Here is a 19,497-nt window from a genome sequence, read left to right on the forward strand (position 1 = left end):
AGCCAAAGGCATCTTTTAAAGCTGAAAGCAAAATGGGTTCACAGGCCCTTGCTTAAAACCCTCCGCGGGTGGCTGATGCCTGTAATTCCAGCATTTTGGGAGGCTGAGGTGGGAGGATCACTTGAGCCCAGGAGTTTAAGATCAGCCTGCACAATATAGCGAGACCCTGTCTCTACAAACAATAAAATAAGGCCGGGCAGGGAGGCTCATGCCTATAATCCCAGCATTTTGGGACACCAAGGCAGGTGGATCACCTGAGGTCAGGAGTTCAAAACCAGCCTGACCAACATGGTGAAACCCCGTCCCTACTAAAAATACAAAAGAAAAAAAATTAGCCAGGTATGGTGGCACATGCCTGTAATCCCAACTACTTGGGAGGCTAAGGCAGAAGAATCTCTTGAACCCAGGAAGCGGAGGTTGCAGTGAGCCAAGACTGCGCCATTGCACTCCAGACTGGGCAATAGGGTGAGACTCTGTCTCAAAAAGACAAAAAGAAGATAAAATAGCAGGGCGCAGCGTTGTATGCCTGCGGCCGCAGCTACTCCAGAGGATGAGGAGGGAGGCTGGCTTGAGCTTGGGAAGTCGAGGCTGCAGTGAGCTATGATCACACCACTGTACTCCAGCCTGAGTGACAGAATGAGACCCTGTCTCTCAGAAAACAAGAACAAAAACTTTATTTATAAAAATAAGCATTGGGTTAAACTTGGCCTAAGGGTTATAGTTTGCTGACCTATGTTCTATTGCATGTATTCTGCTGGACGTGGTGGCTCATACCTGCAATCTCAGCATTTTGGGAGGCCGAGGCAGGTGGATCACTTGAGACCAGGAGTTTGAGATCAGCCTGGCCAACATGGTGAAACCCTGTCCCTACTAAAAATACAAAAAAAAAAAAACAAAACCGTACAAAAATTATCCAGGTGTGGTGGCACACACCTATAATCCCCAGCTACTCGGGCGGCTGAGGCAGGAGATTCACTTGAACCCGGGTGCAGAGGTTGCAGTGCAGTGAGCCGAGATCGCGCCACTGCACTCCAGCGTGGGAGATAGAGTGAGACTCCGTCTCAGAAACAAACAAACACCACCACCAAAAAAAAAAAAAAAAAGAAAGAAAGAAAGAAAAGAAAGAAAGAAAAACAATAAATCTAGCTGGGAGTGGTGGCTCATGCCTGTAATCCCAGCACTTTGGGAGGCCGAGGTGGGTGGATCACCTGATGTCAGGAGTTCGAGACCATCCTGACCAACATGGTGAAACCCTGTCTCTACTCAAAATACAAAATTTGCTGGGCGCGGTGGCAGGTGCCTGTAATCCCAGCTACTTGGGAGGCTGAGGCAGGAGAATCGCTTGAACCCAGGAGGTGGAGGTTGCAGTGAGCAGAGATCGCGCTGTTGCATCCCAGCCTGAGCAACAACAGCAAAGCTCTGTCTCAAAAAAAAAAAAAAAAAAAAAATCGGTTAAAATAGGCTGGGTGCAGTGGCTAATGCCTGTAATCCCAACATTTTGGGAGGCTCAGATGGGAGGATTGCTTGAGTCTAGGAGTTTAAGACCAGCTGGGCAACATAATGAGATCCCTTCTGTACAAAAAAATTAAAAATTACCCAGGCATGGTGGTGCACACCTGTGGTCCCAGCTACTCGGGAGACTGAGGCAGGAGGATGGTTTGAGTCTGGGACATTGAGGCTGCAGTGAGCTGTGATTGCACCACTGCACTCCAGTCCAGGTGACAAAGACCCTGTCTCAAAAACAAACAAACAAACAAACAAAACAAACAAACACAAAGGGTTAAAATATAGAATTGAATCATGTCTTTTGCAGCAATATGAATGGAACTGTAGGCTGTTATCATCTTAAGTGAAACAGTTCGGAAATAGAAAGTCAAATACCACATGTTCTCACTTATACGTGGGAGTTAAATAATGCGTATGCACGGTCAGAGTGCGGAATTTTAGACAGTGGAGACTCGGAAGGGGTAGAGGAGGATGGGTGGGAGGGAGTAAGGGATGAGAAATGACTTAATGGGTACAATGGACATTACTTGGGTGTTGGTTACACTAATGCCCAGGCTTCCTGCTGTGCAATCTATCCATGTAATAAAATTGCCTTTATACTCCTTAAATGTATACACATTTTAAAAATCATCTTTTAAATTAAAAAAATAATGGTTAAGGCTAGGCATGCTGGCTCACGCCTGTAATGCCAGCACTTTGGGGGGCCAAGGCGGGCAGATCTCTTGAGGTCAGGAGTTCAAGACCAGTCTGGCCAACAGGATGAAACCCCATCTCTACTAAAAATACAAAACGTTAGCCAGGTGTCGTGGCAGGTGCCTGTAATCCCAGCTACTCGGGAGGCCGAGGCAGGAGAATTGCTTGAACCTGGGAGGCGGGGGTTACGTGATGGTGAGTCGAGATCCTGCCACTGCACTCCATGCACTCCAGACTGGGCGGCAGAGCGAGACTCCGTCTCAACAACAACAACAAAAAAGGTAAAAGGGTAAATTTTATGTTGTGTGTCTTTTCCCACCAACACAAGCAGTAAAGGGTAGAGCAGGTGGCGGCCCTCTCTGCAGGCTGGACAGGGTGGTAGAAGGGAAGGAAAGGAGCCAGGTGTGCACAGCTGAGGGGTGGCCTCTGCATTCAGCCTCCAGGAGGCCAGTGTCAGGTGTCCAAGGGGCAGTGGGGACAGAGTCCAGGGCTCAGAGAGTGGGGAAGCATAGACAGGAAGTGTGGACGGCACTCCCAAACAGCACAGAATATTTGTTTTTGTTTTTTTTTTGAGACGGAGTCTCGCTCTGTCACCCAGGCTGGAGTGCAGTGGCCGGATCTCAGCTCACTGCAAGCCCCGCCTCCCAGGTTCACGCCATTCTCCTGCCTCAGCCTCCCGAGTAGCTGGGACTACAGGCGCCCACCACCTCGCCCGGCTAGTTTTTTGTATTTTTTAGTAGAGACGGGGTTTCACCATGTTAGCCAGGATGGTCTCGATCTCCTGACCTCGTGATCCGCCCGCCTTGGGCTCCCAAAGTGCTGGGATTACAGGCTTGAGCCACCGCGCCCGGCCCAGCACAGAATATTTCTACCACACAGAAATATTTCACTCTGCCATGTCTCTATCAAAAGTGGAAGAAAAGGGCAGGTGCGGTGGCTCCCATTTTTAATCCCAGTACTTGGGGTCCTATGACAGTCTCCTCCAGCCTGGCTCCAGCCACGCCTGCTTCCTCCTGTTCCTCAAACACCCTAAGCTCAGTCTTGCCTCCAAGCCTTTGCCCTGGCAGTTTCTACCACCCAGAATAACTTTCCGCTAGATGTTTTTTTTTTTTTTTTCTTTTCTTGAGACCGGATCTCACTCTATCACCCAGGTTGGAGTGCAGTAGCACGATCTCGGCTCACTGCAGCCTCTGCCTCCCGGGTTCAAGTGATTCTTCTGCCTCAACCTCCCTAATAGCTGGAATTACAGGTGGACGCCACCACACCCAGCTAATTTTTGTATTTTTAGAAGAGATGGGGTTTCCCCATGTTGGCCAGCCTGGTCTCGAACTCCTGATCTCATGTGATCTGCCCGCCTTGGCCTCCCAAAGTGCTGGGATTACAGGTGTGAGCCACCACACCCGGCTAGACATTGATTTATATTCCTGACTTCTTCTGAGCTTACAGACCTCAGCTCAAACGGCCTTCCCTGACCTTCCTGGCTAAAGCGTGAACCTCCCCCACCCACTCTGTCACATCACTCTGTTTACTTCCTGCTGCGGCAATTCACAGGACCTGAATTTATCTCATAGTTGTGTTTCCTGATTCACGGTTTGCCTCCCCCGGCTGGAGCTCCTGCAGAGCAGGGGTCTGTGTCTGTCTTGTTCACCTGCCACAGTGCCTGGCATACAGTAGGTGCTTGATAAATGCATGTTGGCTGAAAGAAATAATCAGTTGGTTACAGAATGGGTGTGTGCAGATCTGTGTACGTCTGTGTCCCCCGTGTCCTGTGTGTGTCTCGTTGCTGTGATTCTCTGGACGGCCCCACGTGTGTCCCTGGGGACAAGCGTGGAGCTATGGGTCAGTGAGTGTTTGTGGTGAGGGCTTTCGGGCCTGTGTGTTTGTGACTTTGAGGGGTCCTGTGGCAACCAGTGTGCAAGTCAGTGTCTCCATAGGTGTTCTCAGAGGTGGCCAGCATCTGTTCCTTTTTGTTGTTGTTTTGTTTTCGTTTGTTGTTTGAGATGGAGTCTCGCTCTGTCGCCCAGGCTGGAGTGCAGGGGCACGATCTTGACTCACTGCAACCTCCGACTCCCGGGTTCAAGTTGTTCTCCTGCCTCGGCCTCCCGAGTAGCTGGGATTACAGGCACCTGCCACCACACCCAGCTAATTTTTATATTTTTAGTAGAAACGGGTTTTCCCCCATGTTGACCAGGCTGGTCTTGAACTCCTGACCTCAGGTGATCCATCCACCTCGGCCTCCCAAAGTGCTGGGATTACAGGTGTGAGCCACCGCACCTGGCCAGCAGCATCTGCTCGTGTGTGTGTGTGTGTGTGTGTTCTGTGTGACTGTGATTGTGAGTCCACGTGCATGTCAGGGGTGTTTGGTGTGTGTGTGTGTGTTCTGTGTGACTGTGATTGTGAGTCCACGTGCATGTCAGGGGTGTTTGGGGTGTGTGTGTGTGTGTGTGTGTGTCTGCATGCCCATTCTGCGTGTCCACATGACATTGCATGATCTGGTGTGAAGTTGTGTCCATGAGCACACGTGTGTGTGTTTGCATCTCCTTGTGTGTCCTCTGGGTGTGCACTTGAGCTTCGTGTTTCCAGGAGCCTACAGTCCTGTTGTGCAGGGCTATTGTGCTCTGTTGTGCCTGTGTATGTGTCTCGTGTTCTCTGTGTGTGGGGGGGGGGGCGTCCTACATGTAGATGTGCACATTTGTACCTGCCTCTGTGAGTCCCTGTGCCTACGTGTGACCGTGTGTGAGGTCCGATTGTGCGGTGTCCCAAAACCATCTGTGTGCGCTGCTGTGCAGGAGTGTGCTGGTAAATGTTGAACCTCTTCAGTGGAAAGCACTGATTTACAGTGTTGCCAGTTCTCATGGTGTAAATACTCTCACCACAGCCAATTTCGAATGGTGCCACTGAACAGTGAGTCAGAAAGAGATGGGCAGCAGCACCCATTATATAATATTTCTACCAAACAGGTTCCGTAGGCAAAAGCAACATCGAAAGCATAGATTGTAAGGCCAGGTGTGATGGCTCACACCTGTAACCCCAGCACTTCCGGAGGCCAAGGTGGGAGAATCCTCTGAGGTCAGGAGTTCGAGACCGGCCTGGCCAACATAGTGAAATCCCATCTCTACTAAAAATACAAAAAAATTATCCTGGTGTGGTGGTGGGTGACTGTAATCCCAGCTACCTGGGAGGCTGAGGCAGGAGAATCGCTTGAACCCAGGAGGCGGAGGTTGCAGTGAGCCGAGATTGCACCATTGCACTCCAGCCTGGGCAACAGAACAAGACTCTATCTCAAAAAAAAAAAAAAAGAAAAGAAAAAAAGGAAAAGGAAAAGGAAAAAAGCACAGATTATGGAAAATGCAACAAAAATAATGTTAAAGTGATTAAATGTGGTAAAATAGGCATAACATAACATTTACCATTTAACCTTCTTTTAAAAAAAATGGGATTTCACTCTGTCACCTAGGCTGGAGTATGGTGGCACAATCAAGCTCACTGCAGCTTTGAACACCTGGGCTCTAGTGATCCTCCCACCTCAGCCTCTGTAGCAGCTGGGACTGCAGGCAGGCACCACCACATCTGGCTAATTTTTAAATTTTTTGTAGAGCACCCACTCCAGTGACAGGCTGAAGCCAGCTCAAAAGCCAAGTTTTGTGGGGCATCATGGCTCATGCCTATAATCCCAGCACTGTGGGAGGCCAAGGTGGGAGGATTGCTTGAGCCCACGAGTTCAAGACCAGCCTGGGAAACATAGTAAAATCCCTGTCTCTACCAAAAAAAAAAAAAAAAAACAAATTAGGCTGGGCGCAGTGGCTTACATCTCTAATCCCAGCACTTTGGGAGGCCAAGGTGGGTGGATTGGTTGAGCCCAGGAGTTCGAGACCAGCCTGGGCAATATGGTGAGACCCTGTCTCTACTAAAAGTACAAACCAAAAAAAAAAAAATTGCCAGCCTGGTGATGTGTGCCTGTGGTCCCAGCTACTCAGGAGGCGGAGGTGGGGGGATCACTTGAGCCCAGGAGACAGAGGTTGCAATGAACCAAAATTGCCCCCACTGCACTCCAGCCTGGATGACAGAGTGAGAGCCTGTCTCAAAAAATATATATATATAATAATTACATATAAATTTTATGAAGTCTATATATAATTTATACATAATTATATATAAAGTATATACAAATTATACATAAATTATCTATAAACAAAAAACTTAGCCAGGCATGGTGGCATGTGCCTGTAATCTCAACTACTCAGGAGGCTGAAGCCAAAGGATCACTTGAGCCCAAGAGATTGAGTCTGCAGTGAGCTCTGATTTCTCCACTGCACTCCAGACTGGATGACAGAATGAGACCCTATCTCTAAAAATAAAATAAACGTTTTTTTTTGTTTGTTTTTTTTTTTTAAAGCCAAATTTGAGCATTTCCTATCAACTCTATGCTTGGTGACATGATTGGTAGGTGAAATCAGCCATGCTGGGGGTGTTTACACCAGGAGAATTGGCAATGGCTACAAATCGGAGAGGTGGTTGTTAAACATTACCAGCACACCATGTTGTTCCACCAGTTTCCAGGTACCCACGTAACAATGTAACTATGTGTGTTTCTGTCTCTCTGTGTGTACCCACCATGCTGGGGTTCGTCTGGGTGCCTGAGTCTCTACGGATACACATGACTTGCATGTCCCTGTATGTTGCTGTCTATATACCCATGTGCCTGGGTGAGGCCCCCACACCCTGTTTCTCTCCAGCAGTTGGTTCCACAGGAAGCTGCTGGGTGTGGGTTGAGGATGCTGGGCCTCCCCCCCAGCTCCCCACGCCTCCTCCTCAAGACACCTGCATGCACAGGGCTGAGGGGTGGGAGCAGGGCTCTCTTCCTCTAGAACCCCCATCCTCTGTACTCTTCTTAGGCTCCTCGATTGGCCTGCAGCTGGGAGCAGAGTGGCGAGCATGCAGGCAGGCAGTTGAAAAAGAGGAAGTCGAGGTGCTGTTGGGCCACTCTGTGGTTATCCGAGGCTCTACCCTTGGGCCAGATCGAAACCCTGGCCATAGGTCATGGGGGCTGCAGGAGCTGGTAGCCAGGCTGGGTGCCTACAGGTCGAAGAACCGAGCTCCATCTGGTGAGTACATATCCTGGGAAGTGGAGAGAGACGCACCCATCGGGACAGAGTGGTGGTGGGGTCTGGGAAGTCTCAGGGGACAGCGAGCAGACAGACATCACTGCCTCTCTCCCCCTTGCAGTCAGCTTGCTTCCTGAGTGGGTGGGGGAAGCTGTTTGACCCTTACGTTCTTTGTGCAGAGATCTGTGGTCATAAGAGGTCACCCCAGGGGACGGGGATCCGTGAGGGGCCACCAGGTAAGAAAGGGAGGTGGAGGCCGGGCGTGGTGGCTCACACCTGTAATCCTAGCACTTTGGGAGGCCGAGGAGGGTGGATCACTTGAGGTCAAGAGTTGGAGACCAGCCTAGCCAACATGGTGAAACCCCGTCTCTACTAAAAATACAAAAATTAGCCAGGCGTGGTGGCGGGCGGCTGTAGTCCCAGCTACTCAGGAGGCTGAGGCAGGAGAATGGCTTGAATCTGGGAGGCCGAGGTTGAAGTGAGTCTCTCAGTCTCAAAAAAAAGAAAAGAAAAGAAAAAGAAAGGAAGATAGACCTCCTTGTAGCCAAGGCCCTCCGGCATGGAGACAGGAGACAGAGAATGAATGGGGGAGCTGTGGCAAAGGCTCAGGTGCCCTTTGCATCTTAAACTGCAGATTCCGGGGCACCCCATGAACCTCCCTGATGCAGATTCTGAATCCACCGTCAAAACAAACTCACACTTAAGGCCGAAGGCTGAGAACCGGCCCTGAGAAGGGTCTTGTCCTGATCTGAGATCATTCAGAGTGCACGACCCTCCCCAGGCAGCCTTCCTCCAGGTGAAGGTTCTGAGTTCTCCTGCTTGGGAGGCATCCCCTGGCTCCTCTCGTGGCCGCCTCTTAGGGGGCCTCCCGCACCACCGCCTGCCTGGGACCAGGGGTGGGGGGTGGGGAGGGGAGGAAGGTTGCGGTTTCTGCTGGGCACACCCAGTCTGTTGTTTCCTGCCGGCCCCCAGTGCTGCAGGGCGGGCTTCAGGCACCCTGAGGTCTAGGAAGGTGGCCCCAGAACCAGGAGGGAGTGAGTCTAGTTAAGAGTGGACAGCTGGGGCAGAGAGGATGGAGCCGGTGAGTGACTCTGGGGGCTGATGCTCCAAGGCCAGGTCACCTGCAGTTCTGAGAAAAGAACCTGATAACCAAAGGAGGTCAGGAAAGGGTTACCCTCATAATCAGCCACGTTTCAACTCCCTTGTTGTGACTGGGAGTCACTCTGGGAGGGCTTCCTGGTAGAGGCAGCCTTTTCACTATTCCTTGAAGACCCAGTAGATGCCAACTGCAAACACGTCGGTGCTTCTAGTCTGGGCTGTCTCCAGGCCTCCCTGGCCATCCCCCAGCCCGTGACACAGGGATGGGCATATGCTGATGGTCAATACTGTTGTAGATGATATGGTGACCGTGTTGGACAGCCGGGCGTTCAAATCCCAGTTCCCTGTCCTCTCTGTGGCCTTGGGCAAATGAATTAACTGCTCTGAGCTTTTGTTTGCTCATCTGTTAAAAGGCCGTTATGAGTTTTTGGGGTGTGTGTGTGTGTGTGTGTGTGTGTGTGTGTGTGTGTGTGTTGGAGACACAGCCTTGCTCTATCACCCAGGCTAGAGTACATTGGTGCAATCTCGGCTCACTGCAACCTCCACCTCCCGGGTTTAAGCAATTCTCCTGCCTCAGCCTCCCAAGTAGCTGGGATTACAGGCACCCACCACCACGCCCGGCTAAGTTTTGTATTTTTAGTAGAGACAGGGTTTCACCATATTAGCTAAACTGGTCTTGAGCTCCTGACCTCAGGTGATCCTCCTGCCTTGGGCTCCCAAAGTGCTGGGATTACAGGCATGAGCCGCCTCGCTCAGCCTGTTAGGAAGTTTTGTCTGTGAGATCTTAGTGCAGTGTCTGGCACGTGACAGATCAGAAAACATTGTCAGCCTCACCTATACCTTCATACTCTGACCTTGTCCCTAAGCCTTCCTTCCTGAGCAGTCCCCACCATCTTCTGAAATGTTCTGTGTCACACCCATAGTGGATCTCAATCTGTAAGCAAGTGTGCTAGAGTGGACTTCTTGAGGATCCCATCCACCCATCCCTGTGTCATATGCTACTGTATTCTCTCTCTCTCTCTCTCTTTTTTTTTTTTTTTGAGATAGAGTCGCCCAGGCTGGAGTGCAGTGGCACAGTCTCAGGTCACTGCAACCTCCACGTCCTGGGTTCAAACACTTCTCCTGCCTCAGCGTCCTGAGTAGCTGGGATTATAAGTGTGCACCACCACACCTGGCTAATTTTTGTAGTTTTAGTAGAGATGGGGTTTCACCATGTTACCCAGGCTGGTCTTGAACTCCTGACCTCAGGTGATCTGCCTGCCTTGGCCTCCCAAAGTGCTGGGATTACAGATGTAAGCCACTGCACCCGGCCTGTTGTATTTTTAATTCTAACCTCTTTATCTCCTGTAGGGCTGTTGCTATTGTCTGTTTTTCTTCTTGTTTTTTGGTATGAGGCTCTGTCTTCTAGTATGCCTGGTAGTCTTTGATTAAATGCCAGGCCTTGTTTGTGAAAAACAATAGGGATCATTTGTGTCTCTTTATGGTGTCATTCTTCTCCGTAGAGGGTTTACTTTTGCTTTGGGCAGGCAGTTAGAGAAAGGAAAGATCACTTTAATCTGATTATGACCTACGCTGACTTCAAGATGGATTTTGCTCTTGGTGAGGGCTAGTCTATGTCTGGTCCCTCCTTGCTCCTAGGGTGTAGTCTTTTAGGCATCTCAATCACCTCCTCTTTGTGGACCCTGAATTCCAATGTTTATTTCCCCAACATAAGATTGCTAAGAGCTACATTCAGCTTCTCAGGCTTTTTCTGGTCTGCCTCCCACTCACTCAAGAACTGTGTTCAAATCAACAACTTGTTTGTGAGAGAAAAGCACTGCATCATTATGTCCTTCTCACTTTCCCAGGTTTCCTTTTTTTTGGGGGGGGGGGATGGAGTCTCGCTGTGTCATCTAAGCTGGAGTGCAGTGGCATGACCTTGGGTCATCACAACCTCTGCTTCCCAGGTTCGAGCGATTCTCCTGCCTCAGCCTCCCGAGTAGCTGGGATTACAAGCACCCACCACTATGCCTGGCTAATTTTGTATTTTTAGTAGAGACAGGGTTTCACCATATTGGCCAGGCTGGTCTTGAACTCCTGACCTCAGGTGATTTGACTGCCTTGGCCTCCCAAAGTTCTGGAATTACAGATGTGAAACACTGCATCCAGCCCCAAGGTTTCCTTTCTTTCCAGGGCTGTGATTCTTCCAAATCTGACTGCCAATGCCTTCCAAGCAAGGGTGGTTTTTTACTCTTCCAGTTTTGTCCAGCTTTTCTCTTTGTTCTTGGTGGGAGGATAAATCTGCAATAAGCTAGCCTGCCATCATTAGAAACAGATATTCCAGCTGGGTGCAGTGGCTCACGCCTGTAATCTCAGCACTTTGTGAGGCCGAGGCAGTTGGATCACCTGAGGTCGGGAGTTCGAGACCAGCCAGGCCAATATGGTGAAGCCCCGTCTCTACTAAGAATACAAAAAATTAGCCAGACGTGGTGGCGGGTGCCTGTAATCCCAGCTACTTGGGAGGCTGAGGCAGGAGAATCACTTGAACCTGGGAGGCAGAGGTTGCAGTGAGCCGAGATTGCACCATTGCATTCCGGCCTGGGCAACAAAAGTGAAACTCCATCTCAAAAAAAAAAAAAAAAAAAAAAAGAAAGAAAGAAAGAAAGAAAAGAAAGAGAAGTAGATACCCTGTTGTATTTTTAAAAGTGACACTTAACTGGGTGCAGTGGCTCACACCTGTAATCCCAGCACTTTGGGAGGCCGAGGATCACCTGAGGTTAGGAGTTCAAGACCAGTCTGGCCAACATGGTGAAAGCCTGCCTCTACTAAAAATACAAAAATTAGCTGGGCATGGTGGTGCACGCCTGTGATCCCAGCTACTTGGGAGGCTGAGGCAGGAGAATCGCTTGAATTCGGGAGTTGGAGGTTGGAGGTTGCCGTAAGCTGAGATCGCACCACTGAACTCCAGCCTGGGGTGACAGAGTGAGACTTTGTCTAAACAAACAAACAAACAAAACAAAAAAAAAAAACAAAAAACAAAAAACAGAGAGAGAGAGAGAAGGAAAAAGAAAAGAAAAGAAATAGATACCCCTGGCCGGGCGCGGTGGCTCAAGCCTGTAATCCCAGCACTTTGGGAGGCCAAGACGGGCGGATCACAAGGTCAGGAGATCGAGACCATCCTGGCTAACATGGTGAAACCCCGTCTCTACTAAAAATACAAAAAAACTAGCCGGGCGAGGTGGCGGGCGCCTGTAGTCCCAGCTACTCGGGAGGCTGAGGCAGGAGAATGGCGTAAACCCAGGAGGCGGAGCTTGCAGTGAGCTGAGATCCGGCCACTGCACTCCAGCCTGGGCGACAGAGCGAGACTCCGTCTCAAAAAAAAAAAAAAAAAAAAAGAAATAGATACCCCTGTTGCATCTTTAATGTGAGATTTGGCTGGGTGCCATGGCTCACGCCTGTAATCCCAACACTTTGGAAGGGTGGAGGTCACTTGAAGTTCAGAGTTTGAGACCAGCCTGGGCAACGTAGAAGACCCCATCCCTACAAAAAAATTAAAAGCAAAAAAAAATAGCCATGTGTGATAGCATGCGCGTATATTCCCAGCTGCTCAGGAGCCTGAGGCAAGAGGATTGCTTGAGCCAAGGGGTTCGAGGCTGCAGTGAGCTATAGATCACACTACTCCAGCCTGGGTAACAGAGTGAGATCCTGTGTCAAAAATGAAAGTTAAAAAATAACAGACCGGGAGCGGCGGCTCATGCCTGTTATCCCAGCACTTTGGGAGGCTGATTTGGGGCTGGGGGTGATTTGGGGCTGGGAAGTAATGTAAAGGATTAGGGGACTGCAGGAGGGAGTCACACAGCAAGTACGTGATGGAGGAGCTGGGATTTGAAGCCAGGATTTGAAGTAGGGATTTTTCAGACGCAAGGAGTGAAGATGCTGATAAAGGAGCTTCCACCAGCAGGGGGCAGCACCTGCACAGATGAGCACTCGTTGACACACAGACCATATCCTACACTTGGGTACAGAGAGAAAGGTGGTGTGACTCATGCCTGTAATCCCAGCACTTTGGGAGGCCACAGCAGGAGGATCGCTTGCGCTCAGGAGTTTCGAGACCAGCCTGGGCAACATAGTGAGACCCCAGCTCTACAAAAAACAAAAACAAAACAAAAAAAAACTTAGCCAGTGTGGTGGCACACACCTGTAGTCCTAGCTACTCAGGAGGCTGAGGCCGGAGGATCCCTTGAGCCCAGGAGTTGGAGGCTGCAGTGAGCTGTGATCACGCCATTGCACTCCAGCCTGAGTGACAGAGCAAGACCCCGTCTCAAAACAAACAAACAAACAAAAAAACAGAAACAGATGAAGACACAAATATGTAGAAACATAGAAACCCAGGCAGACACCAAGACCACCTCACAGATACTAGAAACAGATCTCCCCAAGACACAGATGAGTCATGCAGGTGGATCTGACCCCACAGATACAAATGGGCATTCTCAGTCTCTCTCTCTCTCTCTCTCTCTCTCACACACACACACACACGCACACACAATCACAGAGACACTTTTAAAACTATCTAGATAATCAAATACACCCCACATTGACAAGTTAATATTCAGAACTAACCCTGAAACATGTGTTCTCTAAACATGTAAATGCATCATCAAACCCACCGAGACGATGGCACGCACGCACACACAAACACTCAGACATCCATGCACACCCAGGCTCCCCATAGGACCCAGGTGGTATTTGTATTTCCCTAAGATTGTCTTGTCCAGCCAGGGTAAGAGACTTGTAGGACTGGGTTTAAGGGACAGAGGGTGCTAAAGGGCTTGGCTTCGCCTCAAACCAGGGGTCCCTGGGCCCCTGAGCTGGAAACCCCAGCCCCCCTGCTGAAGCCCCAGGCTTCTATCAGCTGATGTATCTGGCAGACCTTGGAGGCAGTCTCCGCCTCTCTTACTGGCAGCCCCGTCCTGGCAGGGATTCCCAGCCCAGCTCACACTCGAGCTCTCACACGCACGCACGCACGGCCCCCATGGCTGACTCGGTGCTCAACCACTCCTGGCCAGCCTTCTCCAAGCTGTGGCTGAAGCGGTGGGCCTTCAAGAGAGGTAAGCAGCTGGCAGTGACCAGCGGGAGCCATCCACCCAGGCGGGGATCCCAGGACGGCCTGCCCGCCAACCCCCTTCGAGCTTTTTCTTTGCCAGGGTACAGACTTCGCTGGCACCGGCCCTGGATTCCATGACCCCTGATTCTCCAGGGCCCCCTGGAATTATCACAGACTTGTGGGGTCCTTCTTGTTTCAGAGGCAATGTCTCCCAAGACTCGGCCAGGAACTTGTCTCAGGCGGTAAATTTGCAGAAAGAAAGTCCGCCCTCTTAACTCAGCCGCTGAACTCCTTAGGGGCAGTCCAGTGATTTCCTGGGGGTCCTAGATACTGTGGGTTTCTGGCCCAGGTGCAGGACAGGAGGCTCGGGGCAGAAACAAAAACGGGGGGATTAGTGGCTCTTGGGCACACACTTCACTCAAACACACATACATACACACATACATACACACATCGACTGGTGCCTGCTCTCTCAACCCCCAGGGTCCCCAGGCCTCAGGTGACCTCTTTGGGGACTGGTAACAGCCTTTATTATATCATCAAAGGTCTGAGTGAACTGTTGTTGCAAAGAGAGACACTTCTTTATTTATTTGTTTATTTATTTTGAGACCGAGTCTCATTCGGTCGCCGGGGCTAGAGCGTGATCTTGGTTCACTGCTGCAACCTCTGCCTCCCAGGTTCAAGCGCTTCTCCTGCCTCAGCCTTTCGCGTAGCTGGGATTACAGGTGCCCCCCCACCACACCCGGCTAATTTTTGTATTTTTAGTAGAGACGGGGTTTCACCATGTTGACCAGGCTGGTCTCGAACTCCTGACCTCAGGTGATCGACCTGCCTCAGCCTCCCAAAGTGCTAGGATTATAGGCGTGAGCCACCGCACCCAGCCATCAAAGAGACACTTAATGCTCAAGAGTTTAGCCCTTGAAGATAACCAGATGATGTCCAGGTACGCAGGGCACGAGAGGACAGTGCCGGACAATATCATAAGAGCTGGTCATGCACTCGTTGCTTCGTGAGCTTCCTTGTCCCCCATTCCCCACTGCCCATATGAGCCCCTCCTGGTCAGGCCAGCCACATCGCTCAGCCTGCATGACTTGTTAGTCACGGCCACCATCACCTGCATGAGCCACGTACTTGTTCAAGGTAGCAATGAGTTTTCATGAAGGAGGGGGCCAATGGGAAGACTGACTAGCTGGTTCATTCCACGGACCATCCTTGAAGGCTCATTGCATACCAGGTGCTGTGCTGGGGTCAGGGAGCAGGTGGGAGTATCAGGGGACCCAGGGGCTGGAGTTAGGGGCAGAGAGGATGGCCTAGGGAACTGGGATGCAATAGAAGAGTCATCATCAGGATAGAAGTTGTTGCTAGCTGTTGAGCTCTCATGAAGTTGGGCTCAGAGAGGTTGAGTGACTTGCTCAAGGTCACACAGCAAGTGTATGCTGGAGGAACCAGGATTTGAAGCGGATTCTGTCTGAGGCCACTTTGATGTGTTCTGACCGATGAACAAAGCTGCCAATGTGGGCAGCTGGAGTGCCTGGGGAGGGTTTTTAGATCCCATGATGGATGGCGATCCTGAAGAATCAGTGTATCTGCCATGGATCACCAAAGTGTCCGCCTGTGACCCAGGTCCCTAAGAAGTTCTGCCCCTCTTGTGGCTGCTCAGCTCCCCCTGTCTCCCTGCCCAGGCAATTGAGGCTGAGATTTATATGCCAGCAGGTGGGGGAGTGAGCTGTGGGAACTGACAGTGACTCTTAAACCCTTTTATGGCTGATGCTGCAGGGGCTGGTAGTGGAGGAGGCTGCCTGGGACCTGAATCCAGGCTGATGGACAGCTCCTTGGAGAGGAGCATGGGGGTGGGGAGCAGTATGCATCCCCAGCAGAGCCCCTTTCCCTGAGGCCTCATGTCTCCTCTGGCTTAGCTCCCCTGGGAGAGTGACTCCCTCACGTCGTGTCTCTTGTCAGTAACCTTGGAAAGCAGGGAAGAATGGCCTTTTTATCACCCTCTTAAGCTCTGTAACTGGCTGTCTGGGCACCTAATAGGAATTTCCTGGGGAAAGGGTGGGATTGGACTTGGGGAGGCAAGTAAGGCTTGGGAGAGGAGAACTGAGACTTTTAGTGAAGGATCCCAGTGCCCCTTCCCCCATCAACTGCCCCCGTTAACCATTCCACTCACGTTTTCTCATTCATTCCTCAATCTATTGGTGCATGTCTGATGAGTGCAGTCTGTGCCTCGCTCACCTTGGTTTCCTTCCTGTGTGGCTCTTCTGCCACAATTCTGTCCCTCTTCCTTTTACATCTCCTTCCTCACCCCCTCAGAATGCCATCTCCTGAGTGTAATGCATCACTGGCTCTGGACACTGCCATATAACCTATCCATCCAACTATCTACCCATTCATCCCTGCAACCATGCAGCCATCCAACTATCTATCCAGCCAACCAGCCAGTCAGCCAACTCTTCAGCCATCCATCCATCCATCCATCCATCCATCCATCCATCCATCCATCCACCCACCCACCCACCCACACACCCACCCATTCATCCATTCTTCCATCCATCCACCCACCCATTTATCCACTCTTCCATCCCTCCATCCATCCATTCATCCATCCATGCACTCTTCCATCCATCCAACCATCCATCCATTCAAACATCCATTCATCCATCTACCTATCCATCCACCCATCCACTCATACATCCAATTATCTACTTATTCATCCATCCACCTATCCATCCATCTGCCTATCCAACCATTCACCCATCCATCTATCCACTCATTCATCCATCCATCCATCCTTCCACACATCCACCCATCCATTCAACCATCCACTCACCCATCCATCCATCCAGCCGTCTAACCATTTATCTACCCATTTATCCATTCACTAGCAAATGTATGGGCACTGACTCTGTGTCCAACCCAGCACAGCACAGGATAGCCTGGTGATTGTGAGCTCTTTTTTGAATTCAGAAATACCTGAATTTGACTCCCAGCTCTACCTCACACCATAGTGGTATGGCCTTGGTAAAGTCAATGCCCCTCTCTAAACCTCAGTTTCCCTTTCTATAAAATGAGGACTCAGAGAGTTGTTGTGAGTATAGAAGAATGAAAAGTACATGATGGGCTTAGCACTAAGCCAGGCATATAGAAAGCGATGATACAAGATTTTGCCCCTTGGAGCTTGGGGATGTAAAAGTGAGTCAGATATAGTCCCTGCCCTCACAGACCTCATGCTCTAGAGGAGGGATCAGCAAACCTTTTCCATAAAGAGCTAGGCAGAGCAATCCAAAGTCCTGTGGCTAAAATTGTCTGCAGAGGATCTGAGACGGAGCCCTCAGCTGCCAGGCAGGAAGAGTGGTAGGAACGGCACAGAGATACCAGGAGAATGGTGAGTTGGGGGTGCATGTGTGTGAGGGGGAGGTAAGAGGACAAGCTGGGAAGGGCTCTGAATGTCATCCTAAGGGGACTGGAGTCTATGGGGGTGGGGATCAGTAGAAGGGGAGTGACCATCAGAGTGTTGTATCAAAAGGACACACCAACTCCAGGGTGTACTACAGGGGACAGACTGGTAGCTGAGGGTCTGTTACAAATGTGATTGGCAATCATTTGGGGTGATTGTGGTTGGTAATTGACAGAGCTCAGTCTATGACATGGGGATTAGGGCTTAGCTCATAATATTGGAATCAGGACGCAGCCTATGACACCAGGATTGGAGCTTAGTCTATGATGCCAGATCAAGATTCAGTGTATGACACCAGGATTGGGGCTCGGTCTATGATACCAGGATAAGAGCTAAGACTATAACACCAGGATTAGGGCTTAGCCTATGACACTAGGATCGGGGTCAATATATGACACCAGGATAAAGGCTTAGTCTGTGACACTAGAATGGGTGTTCAGTCTATGATACAAGAATGAGTGCTAAACCAATGACAGCCAGATAAGGTTCAGTCTATGATATCAGGATCAAGGCTCAGTATATGACACCAGGATCATGGCTCAGTCTGTGACACAGAGTTTAGGGTTCAATCTGTAAAACTAGGATCAGAGTTGAGTCAGTCATTGGGAACTAGGATCAGAATTGAGTTCATCATCAGGTCAAGCTCAACCTGTTCCTAGGTCAGAAGGTTCCCTATAAAAACAAAACTCAGTCGGGCATCATGGCTCATGCCTGCAATCCCAGCACATTGGGAGGCCGAGGTGGGAGGATCATATGAGGCCAGGAGTTTGAGACTAGACTGGCCAACATGACGAAACCCTGTCTCAACTAAAAATGCAAAAATTAGCTGGGCATGGTGGTACACATCTGTGGTCCCAGCTACTCAGAAGTCTGAGACAGAAGAATCGCTTGAGCCCAGGAGGTAGAGATTGCAGTGAGCCAAGATCGAACCACTGTACTCCAGCCTGAGTGACAGAGTGAGACTCTCTTAAAACAAAACAATAACAACAAAAAAACACACACACAACACACAACCCTGGAATTTCTTTTTTTTTTTTTCTTTTTTTTTTTTTTTTTGAGACAGAGTCTCACTCTGTCACCCAGGCTGGAGTGCAGTGGCACAATCTCAGTTCACTGCATCCTCCCCTTCCCTGGCTCAAGAGATTCTCATGTGTCAGCCTCCCTAGTAGCTGGAATTCTAAGTGCACGCCACCATGCCCAGCTAATATTTGTATTTTTAGCAGAGGCTGTGTTTCGCCATGTTGGCCAGGCTGGTCTCGAACTCCTGACCTCAAGTGATTCGCCCGCCTGGGCCTCCCAAAGTGCTGGATTAAAGGTGTGAGCCACTGCGCCCGGCCAACCCTGGCCTTTCACCTTTGATCTTTGGACCCCAGACCTTCAGGTTTCACAGATACGGTGCATGAGGTTCTGCAGGCTACGGGAGGCCTCAGGCCTCCACAAGGACCCTGTCCAGTGAAGCAAGCCAGTCCTGCTGCCTCTCCTCCAGCCCCCAGGGGACTTGGCTGAGGAATGGGACTGCCTTTCCCCTCCCAAGCTCCCACCAGCCTCCAGGACCCTCCCCCACATCTGGCTTTCCTTCACAGCCTGCTTGGTTCGTTTCTGTGAGTCACAGATGCTGCTTTGGCTTTTGGGTGGGGAAGATTAACGACAGCAGCTGAACAGAGTCCCTCCAACCAGCCTGGGAGGGCAGCCTGGAAAGCAGTGATGGTGGAAACCCCGGCATTGCCCGTTACTGTCCAGCCATTCATCCATGAATACAGGCGGCATCAGGGGGCAAATTTACATTGAAGCAATGGAACTGAAGCTTCAGGCCCCATGTGCACCTGTCCCATCCAAAACTCTGCAAGAGGCTCCAGCAAAAATTTTTTTAGCAACAGCTTTATTAACAACTTTTAAAAAATATTTTAATAACAAATTATTAATATTTATTAACAACTACCATATACTTCACCTATTTAAAGCACACAATTCAGTGGTTTTAGGCCAGGTGAAATGGCTCATGCCTGTAATCCCAGCACTTTGGGACGCCAAGGTGGGGAGATTGCCTGAGCTCAGGAGTTCGTGACCAGCCTGGCCAACATAGCAAGACCCCCATCTCTACTAAAACTACAAAAATTAGCCAGGTGTGGTGGTGCCCACTTGTAATCCCAGCTACTCGACAGGCTGAGGCAGAAGAATCGCTTGAATCCGGGAGGCAGAGGTTGCAGTGAGCCAAGATGGCACCACTGCACTCCAGCCTGGGGGACAGAGTGAGGCTTTATCTCAAAAAAGAGATTGCGACCGGGTGCGGTGGCTCACGCCTGTAATCCTAGCCCTTTGGGAGGCTGAGACGGGCAGATCACAAGGTCAGGAGATCAAGACCATCCTGACTAACACGGTGAAACCCCGTCTCTACTAAAAATGCAAAAAATTAGCCAGGCGGGGCGGCGGGCGCCTGTAGTCCCAGCTACTCGGGAGGCTGAGGCAGGAGAATGGCATAAACCCGGGAGGCGGAGCTTGCAGTGAGCTGAGATCCGGCCACTGCACTCCAGCCTGGGCAACAGACAGAGCAA

General features: G+C 50.4%; 1 protein-coding gene across 6 annotated transcripts in view; it reads left to right on the top strand.

Moving 5' to 3' along the window:
- The first annotated feature begins 3,766 nt into the window (after positions 1–3,766).
- ARHGEF18 (Rho/Rac guanine nucleotide exchange factor 18) overlaps positions 3,767–19,497 on the top strand; it is a 133,905-nt gene continuing 118,174 nt past the window's right edge. For 2 of the 6 annotated variants that reach the window (XM_065535138.1, XM_065535139.1), the window contains exons 1-2: positions 7,014–7,304; positions 7,484–7,540. In XM_065535138.1, coding sequence (XP_065391210.1) covers positions 7,025–7,304; positions 7,484–7,540 — 337 coding nt within the window. In that variant the 5' untranslated portion in view covers positions 7,014–7,024. Of the gene's footprint in view, positions 3,870–7,013; positions 7,305–7,483; positions 7,541–7,938; positions 8,101–19,497 lie in introns of those variants that run through there. The other 4 variants (XM_074025612.1, XM_065535141.2, XM_015440594.3 and 1 more) reach the window with 4 other exon arrangements.

This window comes from Macaca fascicularis, chromosome 19 (assembly GCF_037993035.2).
Source record: "Macaca fascicularis isolate 582-1 chromosome 19, T2T-MFA8v1.1".
Classification (NCBI taxonomy): Eukaryota; Metazoa; Chordata; class Mammalia; order Primates; family Cercopithecidae; genus Macaca; species Macaca fascicularis.